Source organism: Chenopodium quinoa, unplaced genomic scaffold, assembly GCF_001683475.1.
Source record: "Chenopodium quinoa cultivar QQ74 unplaced genomic scaffold, ASM168347v1, whole genome shotgun sequence".
NCBI classification, from domain to species: domain Eukaryota; kingdom Viridiplantae; phylum Streptophyta; class Magnoliopsida; order Caryophyllales; family Amaranthaceae; genus Chenopodium; species Chenopodium quinoa.
This window is the reverse complement of record NW_018745174.1, coordinates 2083696-2105664: the sequence shown is the minus strand read 5'-3', so window position 1 is coordinate 2105664 and position 21969 is coordinate 2083696. Positions and strand designations below refer to the sequence as shown.

The window sequence follows — 21969 nt, the reverse complement described above, 5'->3', positions numbered from 1 at the left end:
TTCTTATTTAAATGAGTTAAACTAATAAGATGAGCAAATTAATAAACATGGGTAAGTATCAATATCTCTAGGTTTACCCGAGAACAAATAAGAATTTGCACATAAATGACTAAATTTAGTGCATTAAGATCTTTCTGAATATGTATGTGTCTATTAAATTGATTCGATAACTAATAATTATTTGTATAATATTCTAGATCGTATAAGGTACAACCGTAAGTTGATTGAACATTGGAATCCGTTAATGACACTCGAAAGTCAAAACCCTTGACATGCTTAGAAACCAAAGAAGAAGAAGAAGAAGAAGAAGAAGAAGAAGAAGAAGAAGAAGAAGAAGAAGAAGAAGAAGAAGAAGAAAGAAGAAGAAGAAGAAGAAGAAGAAGAAGAAGAAGAAGAAGAAGAAGAAGAAGAAGAAGAAGAAGAAGAAGAAGAAGAAGAATTTTCTTTGTTAAATTGAAATTTTGTAATCTTCAATCAAAGCTTTTTTCTATTCCCTAATAAATCAAGAACAAAATATAAAAGAGTATATAAAGAAAAACAATAGAAGAAATTTGATCACTTTATTATAGATAAATAGTATCTTTTAATTTTTTAAATAAATGATCTCTGTTATAAACTAGATAAAGGGTAGTACAATGATCTAATCAAAATTGAATCATCAAAGAAAATTCAAATTGTGTAATTGGACAGAAATTAATAAAACACCACAATCTAGAAAATTTCTCCATGTAAATACTTGTATATTTCATTGCAAATCCACTCATTGATTTGTACAAAAATTGCAACAAATTAATTTACAAGTACAAATCAAGTTCCTATTTTTTCTCTCTCATTTTTTTTTTTGTTTTTTTAATTATTATCATATCATACATTCAAACTATTGCCATATTAAACCATGATAATACTAAGTTAGATGTATTAATGCAACAATAACCTTGATTATTTAAGGTTTGTTCAATATTAACTTTTTTAAAGCCTCTTGATTAATAGCTAATACTCATAATATGATAATATAAACTCCAATCATTACAAGATTAAAAACAACCATTAAAAATAAAACCTGCGAATAAAAATCTATTCTTTCTTAGTCACAGGTGTAATGGACCGTTGAGGTGAATCCGTAGAAAGCTTAGCAAACTTCTTGTTATTGAATTTGATATCCTTATTCTTAGACAATTCACTTGAATCATCGTCTTTGATTCGATGGTTGGAGTTGATCAAGGATGACATCGCTTTCGGAGATGAATCAACAATGGTAGGCTCGAAAGTTGGCACGAAGAAATCAGTAGGGAAGAATCTGTATTGAAGACCAGCCATTTAAATTTGGAAATACTACGTATATTTTTTATGAAGGGAAATAAGATTTGAGAATGGTAGGTTTATTTTTGTTTGTTTGTTTGTTTGAATGGTTGAGAAATGTTAAAAAATGAGGAAAACTCTAAAGATGGAAATCTAGTCTTGGAAAATACAACTAACTAATTTTGTTGGTGTAATTTGAGACTTATTTATAGGAAGTGAAAAAGGGTTACAAATTGGAATCCCATAAAATATGGTTGTTGAATGTGACTTTTTCGGAAGGTCGGTTGGAGATTGACTGGCTATTAGGGATGATTATGCAACGGTGTCCAATCAAATTACACAAATTCGTTAGTATTATAAGGGTTACTCGGTCAGTGTTAAAGGAATTAGTTGGTCAATATTATATTTTATATGGTTACTCGGTCAGTGTTAAAGGGGTTACTCGATCAGTACTACAGGGATTACTTAGTCAGTGATATAAGGTTATTTTGTTATTTTATAAGTGGTCACACGATGTGACTAGCCACACACAAGACAAGCTGATCAAAATAATATATTTTTAATATTAGCAATACTATAGAGTTAGGAATCTAGGAGTATATTCTTTCCAAAATAAAAGACAAACTTGTAATATTACATATAAATATAACAAATAATCACATTTTTTTATGCATAAGTGGGCCAAGCCCTAAAATAACAAATAATCACATGATAGTATGTTTACGCATATTTAATAATCTAATAAAGATTGTACGTTGTATTCTCTTTTTTTTGCTGTTCCACCCAGTTTATTCTCTGGGCTAATCCGGATTATTCGGGGATTAGTTCTGGGTGTACGTCGTATCTCCTTTGCATATCAAGTTGAATAACCTTGTTCACCTTATTTTAATTATTTCTAGTTTAATAAATTTAGATAAGTTTGAATTCATTAAGAAAAAATAAATTCTAATAAGGCTTATCTAACTTAAAATTACAAATTAAATAAAATAAGTTTTAATAGGTCTAGTAAGTCCAATTAAGTTTAGATACGAAAAAATCAGGTCAATAGATTACAACCTAGAGCATAAAAATACTACGTAGTAATTATGATTCATATAATTTTTTTTAGATATTACATGAGACCTTATTGATCTTATTAACTTAGTTTTTTTTATTTAAATAATTTTATGAGAGACCTTATTGAAAATCTTATTTGTTTGATTGAAATTTTATATGAGACCTTGCCTGTTACTTGTATATTTTACTCCTAATGATGTCCTAAACAATTTGGCGTGGGGAAATGACGACTGCTTGCGGTTTACATATAGAAAGTGAGAATATAATAAATTTTCAACTGTAATACCGAATATTCGCGCGCTCTCTCTTTGGTTGTTGGGTGTTGCTAGAATCATGCCTAGTGTATATTATAGGAGGCCAACCACTTTAATTTCTCTTATAACAAAATATATATATATATATATATATATATATATATATATATATATATATATATATATATATATAGGGAGTGGATCATGTAAAAACAAGGCTTAAATTAAAAACTGAAAACATACAATCTCCACCGTCCACAAAAATCAATGGCTGAGATTAGAGGAAAAAAACACGCGATGTTCGTCCTTTTTATTGCCTTTATCCGTAACTTTCTCTATATACTTTATTCCTTTCTCTCTCTTGTTCAAAGCTCCATTACTTCAAATTTCTCGATTCTTCTTCTAATTTCATGCTACTTCAAAATCACAATGATGTAATAGCTTCGATTCTTCATCAAATTCGTTATCATTATCGTCTACGATCTAGTATCAAGTAAGTAAATCGATTTTGATTTCGCTAATTATATCATTTTTACATTATCCGATTAATTTTCTTTATTTTAGCGTGAATTTATTTTTAAATTCAAATTAATTTCTTCATATTGTTGTTTTTTTAGCTATAATGTTATTTTGTGGTTCTATATTTATGTTTAATTTTGTATTTTCTAAGTTTTATTAAAATCAAACTAATTTTTCAATTCAAATTTTTTGAGTTTCGATTTTAATTTTAGTTGTGGCTTGTTCCATTTGAATTTCACGATTCTAATTTTGTATTTGTTGACATTATTGTTATGAACTTAAGCGACGAAGAGAAAACGAAGGTTTTGTTGAGGTTGTGGCTTGTTGGATATGAATTCCAGTGTATATTGCATATTGTTTGGGTTTGTGTTAACTGTTGAGTATAGGAGGAGGAGAGAGATTAGCAGGCCTAGGTTTGGGTAATTATGTTCAAATTTAACTTAATTTCTTCGTATAACATTCTTTGAGATTCATTTGTGTAATTTATTGTATTTTGTGTAAATTAGGTTTTAGCTTGATTTTAGTTTGAGATCTTGCTACTATGATGTGTTGCTTTTGCTTTTGTTTTTCGTTTCTGATTTGTGTATTTTTTGAGTTCTTCGTTTCTGAATTTTTTTATTTTTTTTTATCGTAAATTTGCTCGTTTTTATTCTGGTGGAAATTATCGATTTGATTTGTATTTTTGAGTTTCGACTTCAGTACATTTTCATAGGAGTAGATTTGAACGATATTTTGTTTTAGTTGTTAATCGGACTAGGAAAGTGATTGTTGATGTTGCTGAAGGAGATGCCGAAGATGTGAACAGAGCAGTATCTGCTGCTCGGAAAGCATTCGATGAAGGACCATGGCCAAAGATGACTGCTTATGTAACTAAATTTCGAAAAATTCGTGAAATTATACTTCGATTTTAAGTATTATTATTATTATTATTGTTATTGTTATTGTTAGTAGTTTAATTGTTATTTGGTTGAGTTTTCGTTGCGATTTTTCGTGTATTTTTTACTTTGTTTATCGAATTTGGTTTGCGTTTACTGTTAATCTGAAGTAGTTGGAGAAATGTACACTCAATGGAAGATCTTGAGAGTTGAAATGAAATTTTTGTTTGGATTTTCTGCAAGAATTTGTGTGCATTTGTTTCGATTTTCTTTTACTTTTTGTATTATGCTATATTGTTGCTGTGAATGCTGTTGATTAGGATTATGGTGCTGTATTATTTCAATGAATTAGGAGAAGGGACAATCAGAGGATAAAGGACAACAGGAGAAAGGTTCAGATGACAAGGAACAGCAGGAGAAAGCATCATTTGTTAATGAGCGCAGAAGTTATCTGATGACAAGGAGGAGCAGGAGAAGTTATCTGATGACAAGGAGGAGCAGGAGAAGTAATCTGATGATAGTTACCTTATTTTTGTAAATAGCGACTTCTATATAAATGTGGTCAATGTTGTCAAAATTGATATAATTACCTTATTTTTATATATAGTGACCTTCGTTATTTTTATATATAGTGGCTTTGTATAAATGTGGTCAAAATTGATATAGTTACCTTATTTTTGTATATAGTGACCTTTATGTAAATGTGGTCAAAATTGATATAATTACCCTATTTTTGTATATAGTGACCTCTAAGTAAATATTGTAAAAACTGATATAGTTACCTTATTTCTATATATAGTGGCCTCGGTGTAAATGTCATCAAAATTAATATAACTTGATATAATTACCTTATTTTTATATATAGTGACCTCTGGGTTGTTTCACACCATCAGATCATCTAGTGAACTTTCAATGGCTAAGATTGCTTGTTTTTAGTTTTCACCATAAGCTCTGTTTTTAGCGGAACCTCCCCGTATATATATATATATATATATATATGATGGCTTTATTAGAAAACGAAAAGCCAAATTAAATTAAATTTAACTTTAGAAAAAGAATAAAAAGTCAACTTATCAATATCATCCAAAGTTGACGGTCTATCACTAGACCCTTCTTCTCATACGTGGTGTGCACCATCACCACACACATTGCATATTTTGCATGCGCATGCATCTACCTTATTTTTAAAAAAAAATTAAAAAAAATTTGAAAAAAAATAAAAAATTAGGCACTATTATGAGTTTATGACCTATGATTAACAAGAAGTGGTTTCTAAACACACTTCTTTTTTAGGTGTTTGGTGAAGGTTGGCCCGAGTAGTGACACCACTCTAATTGCGGCAATCTACTTCTTGAAGATTATCTCAACTTTTAGCCCAATTTTCATAGTGCTATGACTGTGTATGCATGCATGAGAACGAGTGAAGGACATTTAATTTGTTAAGTTGGTAAGAAAAATATCAGATTCATTCGGCATTTCACAATTGATTGTACACTATATAAGGTACTTTGTAAGTACGAACATATAGGCAAAATTAACTTTAGTTGTACTTGTACCATACACTTGATATATAACTAAATTTATGAAGAGAATTGCTTATAATTAAGCTCGATCACAATGATCTTTAATTTAATTTAAATAGTTCTCATATTACATTTTTTTAATGAATAAGCTAATTATACTGGTTAAATATAAAAAAAAAATAATAATAATAATAAGTTTGATTTTTGCTTAGCATAGTGAGACAAATTTTTTAATAATTTAAACTTTGTATACATACTGAAAACCAATGAAAATCTATATCTATATGACTATATTAGGAGTATTATTAAAGTAATAATTAGATTAGAAGAGTCAATGTTTTCTTCAAATTATATGGTTCTTTAATTGACTTTATTGAAGATAACCTATTGAACTAGTACATAGTACAAAATTTACAATGTATAATGCGGTAGCTCTAGACTTGGAGCATATGTAAGCAAACCACTAGAACCCTAATTATTGTACATTGGAACTAAGAAATAAACATTAAACTATTAACTCTCGTTTCAGGGATCGATTCTCATCACACCCGTCCTTGTGATTCTCTAAATACCCCAAAAAAAAACATTAAAGTACTAAAAACAACAGGCCAGAAAAATAAATTTTAGGTACTCAGTAACAAGATTTTCATTATTGAAATCAAAGAAAAAGGACAATAATATGACTCCCCTATAAATTAGGAGACAAAATTGCTTGATTTAAAACATAGCATGCTTATGAACAGGCTTAATCTCTCTCGGTTTTGCACTAGTCTTGATCGTTAACATACTCTTGCTCTTCTTGTTCATCAATAGCTTTCGATCATCATGATCACGATCACGATCATTGTCACGAGGATCAACAGGTTTGCTCTTGACTTGAATCTTTGGCGTAGGAAGGCTAGTGATTTGATCATCTATGGTAGAGTATAAAGGAGGGACGAAGTAATCAGTGGGAAAGAAGTAGTACAAACCAGGGCCAGCCATTAATTATGTAATTTGATGCAAAGTACTTAATTACAATGTGATTATTTGTTATGTAATTTAATATCTTATGAAGGGGTTTACATAATTTATACATGTAGAAAACCATGGGTAACCGAAGATAGAATAGTCTTAGATTGATGCCTTGGTCTCCAAGACTAATTGGACCATCTAGAGGAATTAGAATTTGGAAGTTTCTTGCAATTATGAAATTAACTTATTTACCAAACAAACTTCTAAAATTCTAGCCAGAATATAACCATATCTCAACAGCAATAATTCCAAATTTGAATGTATAATTTACATTCACACTTGCCTTAATTTATAAAGAAAATATTGCATAATTTCTCCTACAAAAAATAAATAAATCCGAAATTTGTACGAGTCTGATTCTTGATCACTCACGCCTGCATATGACAGCCATCATACACTCATACAAGATTAAGTGGAAATTCTGTTATGTAATCTGTAATTGTTATACTGCATACATTAAACTAGATGCAGTGTGACTACAAACATGATTGTCTGTTTTCGAGGGTGGGAGGAACCTTATTGATTCTCGCAGGATCCTTGGTAAGATGAAGAAAATAGACAAGATCCTCGGCCTGTTGGCCATAAGGAATAGGATATAAGACATAATCAGATTTGTAGCGAAGCTGGAAAAAACTTCGAGGCGGCTATGATCTGCTGGACAATATGAGTCTGTGAAACAAGAACCGACTAGATTTTCACTGCTGAGGGCCTGAACCAAATAGGAAACGATGAACTGATGAAGTTAATAGCCCCGAGAGCCATACTTTGCGACGAATTTTTGTATGAAGTCTAGCTAACATGCTTAATTGCTCAAGTATATGATATTTGCCAAAATTACCATTTACCTGCAAGTACAACTAATGCTGTGCTTGGTGTGCTATGAAAACTTCAGAGTAGAGCTGGTAACACCAATCTTATGAAATCAATCATAATTAACACATTGATAATTTTGATTTGACTGTAAACACAACTTACAAATATCATATCATTGTCCATATACCACGATATGTACTCCTTTTGTTCAAAACTAATTGTAACTTTAGTAATTTAGATTACACTATCAAAGTGAATTAATTTAGAGCAAAGGAAGTAGAAGATAGGTTTAGCAAATAGCATTCCTTCGTATATGACACAGATTCTCTGTCAGAAGAAGTATCATTATTAGCAGTATAACAGCAGTTTCTGAGGGATGCTGATGGGAAATATGGAATATAGAAAGAGCTTTTACATGTCATATTATTTCACATAAGCTTTTGCATTTTAACAAAGGCATACTTATTGGCAGTATTGAATGGTGCTTAGAGTGTTGGATATAATTTAGGGCTGAGGCAAGCACAGAAAAGAGGCTAAATTGTAAACGACTTTATGTCATCCTTCTGTATGTTCTTCCAAGGGTCAGAAACATTTCATTGTTTCTCCGAGACCAATGGGCTAGTCTAGGCCAAGTTCAGGCTGGGCTCCAACCAGACCAAGCCTACATAAATCAGGCATGTAATGTGGTAGTGTAATGGCTTCAATTTCACTCCAGGTTGCAGGTCAGTTCTGGCCACGGCTGAACCGAAACCTGATTGGTCATAGGCTAGGTGCTCTAGTAGATTAGTCCATGTGTAAGGCTTAATAGACTCAGAGAAGATCATGTTGTTGACCGATCAAGCAAGTGAGGCTATATTGGGCTTATTTTGTACGTTACTCACCCTCTTCATTTTACCCCAAAGACTAGATTCTCGACATTCAGACATCAATAAGGACACTTCAATTCAAGCCAAAATCAAGGGATTGTTTTAAAAAAAAACAGTCAAGTCAGACACTTGAACGCATACCCATGTTCGACACGAGTACCCGAGTCTGAGTAACATAGGTTGTTATTGTGCTCAAAAACCACTATTTTTAATTGTTGATCCTTCATGTTCCTCGTGATGCTGACACACAAAGAACTTGTTTTCATAGGTGAGCACATCTGAAACAGAAATGAAGTATAGGTTCTATCCTGAAAGCTACACGACCACTTTATCATGAAGTAATTCAACCACAAAACGGACACATGAGTGCAGGACTTAGAATTTCATCTCAAACTTGCAACACCAAATCTGCAATGTCAAATTCTGTCTTCAATTTGATCTAACCTACCACTTTCCACTTATTCTGTTTCTACTTGTCATATTAAAACATGCAAATTTGTGGTCCAGTCTTACTAATTTGGACCTGTTTCAGTAGGGACAGATTTATGTTCTCCAGTGTTATTCGATCAACGAGGAGTTTACAGATGCAGAACCAAACATGAATCCTCCACAAACTACACTCAAAGAAGCAAACTAAGAATAATAACTCAACCTTCAATGCCTTGGTGGACTTTGTGTACTGACTTGAGCTGGCAAATGCACCTATATTACCCGACCTAACTCGAATTAAAGCAGAATTAATGTAGCCTATTAATGTGGAATCAATTATCATAATTAGCTAATAGACAATACAGCCAAAAATGATCAGATCGTACATGACCTGACCCAGACTAAATCCAACCCAAACTATCCCGTTCTACACCTCCAAGTGTAGACCTATTCCACTCCAACTTAACGGATATACTCCACACCCAGACAATGGTATGACACTCATTGAATACATTTCATATGGACAAAAATTAGGCAAAAATTACATAAATGGTTGTTTTATACACTTAGACACGTACTCATATCTAACACTTCTAGTCAAGTCTGAGTAATATAGATGTGGACTACTCTATGATTATTAACATTACGTGCATTTGTAATGTTAATTTGTGGTTTATACTCTAAATCCTAGCTGCATTTGTTTCCTCTTAAATGCATAAACACCAAGAGACTTCATTTTACACGCCTACCAAGTACCAAGAAACACAACTCCTGAAGATGGTCTTAAATTTCATAAAAGCTACAATCAACCACATCTGAGCTGATCAGACTCATTAAGATCCAATAAAGAAGATTAAAGGGGAAATAAGATCAAATTAAATTTCAATTTCAAAGAATAATTCACCCGCTTTTTAAAACATGGGCATCATGCAAATTGCAAAGTACAGTAAAGGGTAAATTAATCCAGAACTAGCAGACAAGTATTCAATTATTTTATTCCAACTGTAAAAAACTATACAATCCAAGAAACAATAATGCTTCATATGATATGGCAATTGGTATTCAACAGTCAAACATCATTTCTGGTAAACTCAGAGTTTCACACCTGCCAGTTTGTCACTGAGATTCCTCCCACATTTAATCTCTGACACTCGCAGCAAAATTATTGCAATCTGCCTGAAACCTGTGATGAAAGAACAATCAAGACTAGATGATTCTTCTATTATTACAAATATGAACAAGTTTTAAAATTGTACATACCATTGTTTGAACAAGGGTGGGTAATACGTGCAGTACCAAAAGACTTGGAGAATGACATATCGCCGCTTATGTAGGAATCTGAACGCCATACCAAAGTATTGTCAATAACTCAATACTCCCTCCATCCTTGATCTACGTTAACGTACACCAATCAGGGATGCCCAAAACTAATGTAACATATACCAATTAGGGATGTACGGATGTAGTTCTGAAACTGAGGTAAGTTTTTGAGTTGCCAAAAGTTGGGATCTATACCCGTCCCTGGAATACAGGGGTACTAAATAAGTACTCATATGAGCAAAAAAATATTCCAGAAAACATAACTTAAGCTGCAACAGAGGTATCTATGGCACAGTAGCAATCTGTTATGCTTGTAAAGGAATTCAGGTCAACATTTCAAGTATTTTTTTGTGAATACAGTTGAAGATTTCCAGTTTGGAGCTATGGCAACTGCATATGAAACATGGAAGCCTTTCCAATTCCGAGTTCAAGATTCTTGGCACAATGGCACCAAATCAAGGAAAATCGAAAACCATGTTTTTAGCTTTGCATGTACAATTTCTCTAAGCTGAAAGGGAAAATGACACTAAAATGTACAGCTAATCAAGCTTACATTATTCAGTATTCAATACAAAGGAATTATTTCCATCAGCAAGCCATTTCCTTCTACTGATGGTTCATTCACCTTTTTATTTTACATGCAGATAAATACATGATGAATTAAGATAAAGAGGTTACTCTGATTGTCTTCTCCTCGACCTGCTGTAAAATTTAGAAGGTGGGGAGGGAGAAAACTCAAATGGTAATGGCGGGAGATCCATTTCTCCTCCCAAAATCCTAACAATATCTCCAATTTCTGGACGCAGTTCTGGCAATCTTTGCAAACATGCCAAGGCCAAATTAATACACAATGTCACCTGCTCCTTATTGTATGCATCTTTCAGTCTCTCGTCTACAAGCTCTAAAACATTTCCAACTTGAGCTAAATGCCTACACCAACTTACCAAGTTCGCTTTCTCAAACTCCATAGGTGAATTCAAAACATGCAATGGCCTTCTACCAGAAATTATCACTAGCACAAGAACACCTAAGCTGTATATATCACCCTTCTCCATCAAGTAACCACATCCTCCATATTCTGGGGCTATATAGCATAAAGTGCCTCTCATACTAGTTGTACTGCTCAACTCCCTACTGAATAATTCTCCACTCAACTCACTTCCCATCGAACGTGTATGTTTTTTCTTCCAAACCTTCTTGAAACTAAACTCGTGTTTTAGGCTGTTATCTTCCTGGTTATGTTCCTTTAAACTTCTTCTGTTGAAGATGCAAAATTGTCGACCTAAGCCAAAATGTGGCACTCTGATTCTTTTCCGCATCTTGCTTTCAAGACTCTTTCGCTTACTTCCTTTTTTGCTCAATTCATCAAGTTTCTCCTGTCTCCACCAATCTTGCATTTTCCTAGGTTTGTTCTTCTGAATGCTTTTGTCCTTTGGCTCAAACCCCTTTTCATCAGGGCAACCAAGTTCTTCCTTCTCTTCTTCTAATTTATCCAGCTGAGGTGAATAGCCTAGGTTGAATTCCATTGGCGAGCTCATACTACTCTCCCAATCCCGATTCGTTGAACCACAAACTTGGGTGCCAATCCATTCATTAACATAATCTTTGCTGCACACTTCACTACTATCATCCTGTTTCCACCACCAATCTTTCCCCCATTGTTTTCCCTCTCCGGCGTCATCCACACCAAGCTCTTTACTATGCTCAACACTAGAAAACTCTGGATCATATGAACCAACAATATCTTCCACCAAAACTTCTTTCCCTTTCGGACTGGCTTTGCTACTACAGTTATAGCTCAATGAATTAGCACTACTCAAGCCGTTCGTGTTATGGGAACCCTTGACATGCTTAGATGAGCTAGATGCTTGCAAAGCCAAAGCAAAATCAACCTCACCACTACTACAATGACCTTCAATTGGAGGAGTTCCAACAGTAGGGGTGGTTTCACCATTCAAATTCCCAGAAAGATCTTGGGTCTTCCACAATTCTTGACTCTTACCCAATTCCTGACTAAACAAATCAATCCCAACTTCATCCTCCACCTTCACCCTCGACAACCCAAAATCCGATATTTTTGCCTTAAAATCCCAATCAAGCAACACATTACTAGGCTTAATATCACCATGAATCACAGGAGGGTCACACTCATTATGCAAAAACTCGAGCGCTCTAACCACATCCTGAATAATCTGGAACCTCCTCTCCCAATTCATGCACCCTAAACTCACATTCACATCACTAAATAACAAGTCTTGAACACTACGATTAGGCATATACTCATACACCAAAACCCTCTTATTCTTCTCAATACAATACCCCAACAATGACACTATATGAGGTGATCTAATGGAACCAAGTATAGTAAGCTCACTTTGAAACTCCCTCTCAGCTTGTAAAGAAGATGCAGCATCAAGTTTCTTGATTGCCACAGACTTCCCATCCTTTAAAATCCCTCGAAAAACCGTACCAAAACCCCCCTTACCAATGGAGTTATCTGGGTTGAACTTATTGGTAGCTGATTTCAGCTCTTTGTAACTAAATTTTTGGAGCTTCAAAGTAGGAGCTGAGTCAAAAGGGTTGGTTCTTGAACGACGAAAAAAGGTATCCCATAAATGGTATAGGATGTATACTATAGTCATCAAGAAAATTGCTGCTGCTGAGATTGTTATTGCAAGAAGAACTACTTTAGATCTTGTATTTGCAGTGGTTTTTTGATCTGGTGAAATGGGTCTTGAAGGCATTATTTGCTTAGCAATGTCAAGCTAAAAAAATTGAGTCCAATACACACAACAACAACAACAATGCAATGCAAAAGGATTATTTAATCCCGAAAAGATGGGGTCGGCTGCATAACCAAAAATTTATCTCTCGTGGTTGTCCACAAAGATCACTCAATATTTGATTGAAAAAAGAGGGGGAAACTCTAATTTTGATTTGGTCAGAGAAAAAAAAAAAAAAAAAAAAAAAAAAGCAAAGCTTTGACCCAAAAGATAAATATGCATCAATGGAGCATAAATCAACAAGAATATACAAGATATAAATTCAAACAATGGCTATACAACAGCATTAATGGAGGTGGGAAAGTTTTAAATAAGCTAAAAGTTGGCAAATATTACTTACCTATAAAAAAATATGATCAATCTCTCATTGACATTTTAACAAACACTTGGTGTGCAAATAGTGTTGAATGATGAAAATGACCCAATTGAAGCATGCAATAGCTAGTTATATTGATTTTAGGATGATACAAAAATCAAAGTTGCAAACTTTTTCTATATTTGTGTTTGTATTGCTGGGTATTTTGCAGATTTCATGTTGAAAAAGAGTAAAATAAGAGTTCATTTTTTTTGGGTGGTGGGGGTCCAAGAAAGTGATAATTTTGTCTAGATTGTGAAATTGCTTTTTAATCAACTTTAAAAGGGGTGGGATATTCACATTCCTACAAAAAAGTAAAAGATGTTTGAATAATGAGGGGGAAAAACATAAGATAAAGTTTTGGTAATTCCTGTAAATACTCATTGAACTCCTTTACCCAAGGAAATTTTTGGTATGCTAATATGCTTTACAGTTGGATGATTAAGAATTTTAGATTTTTTTTCAAGTTATTTGATGATTGAATTTTTGTTTTTGTATGCTTTTTGATAGGAAATATTCATGCTTCATGGTAATTGGTTTTATTATTCATTGGATATGTTTGGAAAAACTTTTCGATATTGATCTGATGTATTGATTTGATTGAACTTTAACCATATTTTGCACTAATGGTATTTAATGAATTTTTCAAACTAATACTTCATATTTAATTTGGGTTTTATGATTATGTCCTTGTTTGGCAATAAGTAGCTAGTTGTGTGTAAAACTTTGTAGCTGGTTAGCCAATAGTTATTGCATAATGTAATTTAAAAATAAAGATATAGAAATAGTACTCCGTATATTAATATATTTTTGAGCAAATTTTCCAAACGATAGTAAATTTGACTAAATAAGTTATAGTAGAAGATTTGTTTGCCTTGGATTATCAAAATTCTCTCTAATCAGGAGCGGAATTCCTTAAACTTGACCAACACCTAAACTAGACCAAATAGTTCATATATTTTAATTAAAGAAAAAAGGTGATAAACTTTATTTGAGATCTCCTTCTTATGAGGTGAATACCTAATGTATTATTGAAAAAGAGGATGAGAAAAAAAAAAAAAAAAAAAGAAAAAAAAAAGAAGTTTTCAAAGGAATAATGTTATTAGCATCACAAGCTAAATGACCAACATTAATAATGTAATCCATTGCTCAATTTGTCTCCCAATAGATATAAATATATAACGAATGCTCTAATTATCGAATTCGTTAAGAAAGAGGCAACCAATATGATAAGCTCAATTTGCCACGAGAGTGTGTAATGGATTAATTTAGCAATAGTTATAAGTAATCTTGTCAATAATGTAATCAAACGATGATAGACTTTTGATGTAATTCGTATTCACTACACCCCCCTTTAGCCATTAATACCTTCTCCCCCCCTGAAATTACCGTAAAACCCTTACCCCCACTAACCGCATCCCACTAACCGCACTAGTTAGAACTTGCAATTAATTCTCCATTTCTCTTCAACACCATATTCTCTCTCTTCAAATACTCAAAATCGCTACAATTCAAGAAAAAAATCTTCAAAATTACTGCAAATTGCATCAAAACATCTAAAAATGTCTGACATTCGAGATGAAGTTCGTCAATCGCAACTAAATTCCGAAAAAGAAGAGTACGAATTTGTTCATTTAAGTAGAATTTTGAATGTAAACCCTAGATTTTATAAAAAAAATTTTTTTTTTTTGCGTTTTGATATTCTAAAACAAACTCTACTATAATTGCACTTGTTTTTGTGCAAAATAGACTAAAATCTACTATATTTGGTGGTATTTTTAATTAGTAAAAACGAAACAGAGAATAACACTTCGAAGGTTCCGTCGGAGAAGACGATTGCTGAACAAATGTTCATTTTCAGTAAATGTTCATTTTCAATTTGATAGATGTTCATTATGATACTAGTATATGATCATTTATATTCTTACCTTACATCTACTAGGATTCATTCTTGAGAGAATATTACTCTAATTTTGTTTATGATCTTTACATATTAATGAATGTTTACTGGTATTTAAACATATGTTTATTTGAATGTAATTACGTACATTTTCATTCTCATATTGAAAGTATCCACATAGATTATAATAATACATGTTTAACTTCATATTAAATTATATGCTCATGAGCATCATTTGAATGTTATACTACATACATTTTCGCTCTAATATTGATAGATGCTTATTCGAATTTGATACATAGATGTTCATTTGGATATGTGTATATTATTCACACATATGTTAATGTATGTTCATTCACATGTCTAAAAATGTTCAAAAATAAATTACATATTGCTCATTTATCATAAACCTTTGATGATTCTATTTTAAAATATGTTCAAAAATAAATCACATATTGTCACTTACATTATTTGTGATATATATATATGCTCATGTTATTTGTGATAATTTATTCATTTATATAAAACAGAATGTACATTTTGTTTTGCCAATTGAACATTTATTAAATTTATAATATCAATATAATGTTTATGCATATATATTGATTTACAAACACAATATATATTGTAGTTATGTTCTATATAGAGTGAAATACACGTTGCAATAATTTAGAGATGGAAACTATGAGCCTATATTTATAAGGAGATAATGTCATCAATTATATTGAAAGATAAAAATGAACAACATACTAATATGTAGGAATCATATTTTGATAAAAGCATGTTGAACCACAAGTAAGTTAATTTGACATATAGCATAATGTTCATTTTCATAACAATGAATACACACATTGACATTGTAATTTGTTTGACTTACAGATACACCAAATCAAGAAGCTGAGAATACAATGCATTGCTCAATTGATGCTATTTGGATTAAACGGAAGCTAGAGGCAATAGAAAAGGAGCAAGAAGGTTTATGGAAGCTTATATTACTACAAATATTATTCTTTCGGTTATTTGATCATTTATGGATTTCTAAATGATCAAGTACATTAATATTCATATATATATATATATATATATATATATATATATATATATATATCAAGAAGTTATATGTTCAATTACGTAACAGTTATAACAAAATACAATAAAATGTTCATAACCAAAAAGGCAAATGTTCAGTGTCAAAACAAAACATGTCCAGTTACATATCACTTATCAGAAAAAAAAAAAAAATTAAGCTGGAACAAATATATGTTGTTTCAATCCAAATTCTTACTTATTATTATTTGCCAACCTATTCGCTACATTAGTGTAAAAAAAGAAAAAGCTAACAACCTTATCATACTTAGAAGAAATATGTTGATTAGCTACCACGTTGAACACTTTGAACATCTCTTGGAACACTTGGAGGAACTTGAAAATTTATTGGAACACTCGGACGTAATTGAACCTTTTTTTCTTGGCACACTTAAAGAAACTTGGACATCACTTGGAGCACTTGAATGAACTTGACCTTTTATTGGAGCACGCACTTGGACAATACTAAATTCTTTTTTAAAAGCATATTCATTGTACCTGCCATAAATTTCTTGTTCAGAATTAAAATATGTAAAAAGTAACTCTGATTTAGTTGCTTTTTCATACAAAATTTCATCACTAGCACCCGCTGCATAAGTTTTTAAAATGAACATAATCAATGACAGATATGTACAAATACAAAACAGTACATATATAAATGATCATTTAGCATTATCAATTTGATCAAAATAATAAAATAAAATAAAGTACTAAATATTTAAAATATAATTAAAACATCTATAACAGAACATTAGTTTGAATCATAATGAACATTTAGAATTATAAAATTGATCAAAATTGTAAAACTACTAAAAAAAAACACGAAAACGTAAATAAAAAAATATATAATCAATCACAGAAAACAAATCACAATCAGCAATCATTAAACTAAAAACAGCAAACAAACTTGAATCATAAATCATACTAATCGAAATAAGAGACAAAATTTATTAAAATAAAAACTTCAATTCACTTGAATTATAACACTAAACCAAATTGAACTAAAACAAAGGCTAAATTGATTAAAAAAAAAAACTTGAAAAATCGAAAAAAATCAGCAAATAATTTAAAACAAACAGCTAACAAAATTGAATCAAACAATTGACCAGCAAGCATTAATCGAAATCAGAGACAAAATTGATCAAATTGAACAACTCCAATCATAGACAAAATAACTTCACAATCACGATCAAATTCGACAATCGAAGAATGTAGCACTTTATTATCACAATCAACAGCTCCAATCAATGATTCATCCATAAATAAGAGGAAAAAAAGTGATTGAAAGAGAAATAATGTTGAAGAAGAGAGAGAAAATGCAAAAAAAATAAAAAAAAAAAGCGTAAAACAGAAAAATAGGTTTTGAATCATATATATAAATGACTTGAGAGATAAGATAAGATAAGATTAAAAAAAAAAAAACCTAAAAAGCATAAACAGGTAAAACGATGTAGTATAATTGGGGGGAGTAGACAGCATTGTCTAAAGGGGGTTGTAGGTAAAAATTTGCGGGTGATGTCATTGTTATTTATTACTTCGTATTTGTTCCAGGTTATGTGCAATGCTAATGTTACTCTATTAGTCCATTGATGAAGTCATCATTCTATATTAAAAGATTAAACTCAACAAAATATTAAAAATAAATACAACATATAATTGAAGAAGTCACCACATTAAATTATTTTTTAAAGATTAAACTAAACCCAAACTCCCAAAGTAAACATAATTCAATATTGAGGGCCTGTTCACATTTACTCAAATGAGTTGAATTGAACTGATTGGAGCTAAACTGAACTGATTGGAACTGAACTGAACTGATTGGAGCTGAACTGAACTGAACTAAGCTGAAATGAATATTTTATGAGAGAGGAAAATTAAGAGCTGAATTGATCTGAACTGAAATGAACTGATTGAAGCTGAACTGAATAGATTGGAGCTGAATTGAACTGAAATTAAATAAATGTGAACAAGCCTTGAGGAGGGCTTATGGTAAATACAACAGAAAAATGTACAAAACTATGAACTTCTTTGTTGTATATTATTTGAGGGATTGCATTTTTATGAATTTCTTGCATCTAAATAAATAAAAGAAGTTTCTTATGGGTACTAATTCTTCAAGTGGATTTTTTTAGTGATTATTTATTCAAACTTAATATTAATATTAATTATTATTCTTGTAGATATGTGATAAAATAAACCATTAGTTACATAATTACCATGTGAACAATCGTATTTTTGCTCACTAGCTAAATTACAAAGTTATTAATGAAGTACTTAGCTTGAAATTGGAAAATTTTAAGTCTAAGTTTCCCTTCTCTCAAAACTTTAATCAAATTTATCCAAAAAAAAGAGAGAGAATTGTTATCAATATTCGAATCGATCTATGTCTTAAGGCTTGTTCTCATACGTTTATTTTCAGTTCAGTCAATTTCAGCTCCTAATTTTCTTCTCTTATAAAATATTCATTTCAGTTTAGGGCATGTTCACATTTACTAAAATGAGCTGAACTGAACTGATTTGGAGCTGAACTGAATTGATTGGAGCTTAACTGAACTGAACTGAATTAAGCTGAAATGAATATTTTATGAGAGAAAGAGCTGGATTTACTGAACTGAAATAAAGTAAATGTGAACAGACCCTTAGTTTAGTTCAATTCAGTCAACAAGAACAGGCCCTTAATGAATTAGTGTGTATTAATATGTTCAAAAAATAATCATCTAACATGCCAACGACCAAGCCATAAAATATTTTAATCATTAAAGAGACAACATTATAAAAATAAGTAGCTAAATCATTTGTAATTAATCAAGCTAATCTTCCCCATTCCCCTCTAATGATGCAAAATTTGGACTTAATTAACGAGTATAATTATATCTATAAAAACAAATGATGATTGCAAATTGAAAACTATTTGAGGGATTTTAATTGAGTAATGATGAAATGGATGCATAGATAAGAGAGAAAGAGACGGAAGGGGAGACCAAGTGGGATGTAAAGATGCTTTTGACTAATTAAAGATAAAGACTTTTAGCAATCTATAGTTTAAATTAAATCCGACATAGAGCGTGATTATGGTGATGCTACAATAACATTTTTTTTTTTAACAATTATTGAGATTTTGCAATAAAAATTACTTCTTCCATTTTATTTTATTTTTTTGAAACTATTATATTTAGAATTTATGCTTCTAAATGCAAAAGTTTTAACATTAATATTCAGTAAATATTTTTGCAAAAAAAATTTATTATATTAAAGGGTATAATTAAAACAGTTAATATTTAGATGAATAGAACCAACTTGATTTGAATTAAAAAGGGTTTACTATGCTATGGTGCTACCATCGTCCAAGCTCAACAAACTTCCCGCAATCTTATTATGGAGTATTATTTTTTTTTTTACACATATAATGAATAGATTTTAAGCAAATTGTGCAAGTGAGTTAATTTTTACAATCGCGAAATTCTAATACAATGTTTATTGCTCACATTTTCTATTGCATTTTTTTTAACAAGCATTACAAATATCAAGTATTAATTGTGCTTTGAAATGTCTTTTTGATTACAAATTCAATGAATAAAATAATGAATTGGAGGTATGTAAAAACATTGTTGCATTAATAAAAATTTTGAGGGTAAACCTATCCAAAAATTTTAAAGTAGATTTTAACTATAACTAACAAATTTAAGGGTAAAATGAGTTAATATAATGGCTATCATTTTCCTATATTTGTAACTGAAACACCCAAACACATAACTACATAAGACATACATGGGAAATAAAAAATAAAAAAAAAAATACTAACTTCAATAATAAAACCAAAAACAAAAGAATGGACCTTTTGTCAATTTTATTTGAGTTTACGTTACTTAGTATTGGACATGAATATGATTGCTATCACATTGGAATAATATCGAGTCGATCAGGCTATATGGCTGGGTTTGAAGTTGGGCCACCATTTGGATCACAAAAAGGCAATCCATATTATTTGGGTCAGGCGGCCAGCTTGATAATGTTAATTAAGTGAACAAAAATATTTAATTATTCTCATAAATTATGCAACATATACTACGTATATATAAAAAAAAAAAAAAAAAAAGTTCATATGATTAAGGGTTTGCTTTGTTCAACTTAACTAGTCTCTTGGCCCGTTCAACGAACGGGTGTAGCTCATTTTATTTTTCTTGAACTGTGTTGCTTATTTGTGTTGTATGTGTTGGTGTTTTTTTTTTGTAATAATTTGCTTAATTTTCTTACTTATAATTTGCAAGTTAGAAATACATAAAGATTTTAACATTAAATAATTTGTTATTTTAACTTTTACATTAAAAAGGATATAGAGAGGAGTACATTTTTTTTTTTGTGAAAATGGAACACTCCATTTTCTTACTCAAATTTGCAAGTTAGGAATGCATAAAAACTTTAGCATTCAATAACATTTTATTTTATCTTTTACTTTAAAAGGGAGTATAAAGAGGAAATATTATTAATGGATGTGTTATGTGGCATATAGGTGAATTATGATGACATGTGTCATATAGGTGATTGTGATTTGTCTTTTTAAATACTAAGTATAGATTTTAGTTCAGCTCAATTCCTAATTTTCTTCTCTTATAAACAATTAATTTCAGTTCAGTTTAGTTCAATTCAGCTCCAATCAGTTCAGTTCACTTGTTTTCAATAAATCGGAACAAATCCTAAAGAGATGAGAGAATGAAATGTTATGTACTTATACTTGTATGTTACAAGTGTGGTAAAAAGATGATAGATACTTTGTAATATAGTTAGCTTTTTAGGAGTAAATAGATAGTTTGATCACAAAATTAACTTTTTTTTTTAGCTATTTTTGGTGTTTAAAAAACAGATGTTTTTACATAAGTATATTGGAGTTCAATAAGTTGATTTGAAGAAACTACTCAATAAATAAATAAATAAATAAATAAATAAATAAATAAAAATAAAAATAAAAAGTTGATTTGAAGAAACTACTCGACTAGCCTTTGTGTAAGAGCTATATGGGTAATTATTACAATAAGTAATCTTGGTGTTTGGTAGAATTAATGTAATTAGTTGAACCCATGTAAATATGTAATGTAATCGATAATTACACTACATAGGTGGGTCATGTATGGACATCATTTTCAAAATTTGGCACGAATCCAGCATGAGCACAATAAGCTTGATCGCACTCTAAATAGTTAATTTTGATCGCACTCTAATCACAAACTCACATTCCTAAAAAGCTTGTTAACAATAAGCTTGATCGTACTCTAATCACAAACTCACGTTCCCACATGTCAAACGCCCCGTTACTCCGTTAGGGTCTTTGCACCAAGAAGGCAAGAACTAACTAGTGCAACCACAACTACCCAAGTAACCCAACTATGAGTTCTCATTCAACCAAGTTTCCCGCCTAATTTCTGCGCTATGTCGCTCTCCTCCCTATTTCTATTCTCAGTCTCTTTCCGCCAGTATTACTTAATTACAATCAGAAATTTTCGCATTTATTGTAACTATTTAATTTCAATCAAAATTCCAGAAATCACTAATTGCCAAATTCTCTTCGTCAACTTCTGTAAATCTCCTATCCAAGAAGGTTAGAACATACAACTATTTTTATTTATTTTTTTTTTAAAAATTCTGTTATTTTAATTTGGGGGTTTAGGTTATGTGTAATTTATCTTATTTAATTGTAATTTGTGTTAATCATTGTGTTTTTGTGTAATTCCCCTAAATTATGACATTCTGGGGTATTATATGATGTAATTTATGTTAAGCTGAAAACTTTATTCATATATTTTTGGTCAGAACATTTTCCCATAATAATGATAATGGTTGTAATTGTAAATGCCATGATTTTGCTGCTTTAGGTGCAAGAAT

The 21969-nt window shown here is 31.0% G+C and overlaps 1 protein-coding gene and 1 long non-coding RNA gene across 2 annotated transcripts; both read right to left on the bottom strand.

Annotated features, from left to right (window-relative positions):
- Positions 1–9512: 9512 nt before the first annotated feature.
- LOC110710532 lies at positions 9513–14775 on the bottom strand. The gene is made up of 3 exons (XR_002509171.1): positions 13092–14775; positions 9909–10169; positions 9513–9831 (listed from the first exon to the last, which is right to left on the bottom strand). It is a non-coding gene; the product is annotated as an uncharacterized LOC110710532 (long non-coding RNA).
- Positions 10480–13098, bottom strand: LOC110710531 (putative receptor-like protein kinase At1g80870). Its single transcript, XM_021888855.1, has one exon. The coding sequence runs from the start codon at positions 12710–12712 to the stop codon at positions 10643–10645; it is 2070 nt and encodes a 689-aa protein (XP_021744547.1). The 5' UTR covers positions 12713–13098; the 3' UTR covers positions 10480–10642.
- Positions 14776–21969: the final 7194 nt, after the last annotated feature.

Excerpts from the sequence above, each read along its gene's own strand:
- LOC110710531 (XM_021888855.1), bottom strand. The coding sequence starts at position 12,712 with ATGCCTTCAAGACCCATTTCACCAGATCAAAAAACCACTGCAAATACA.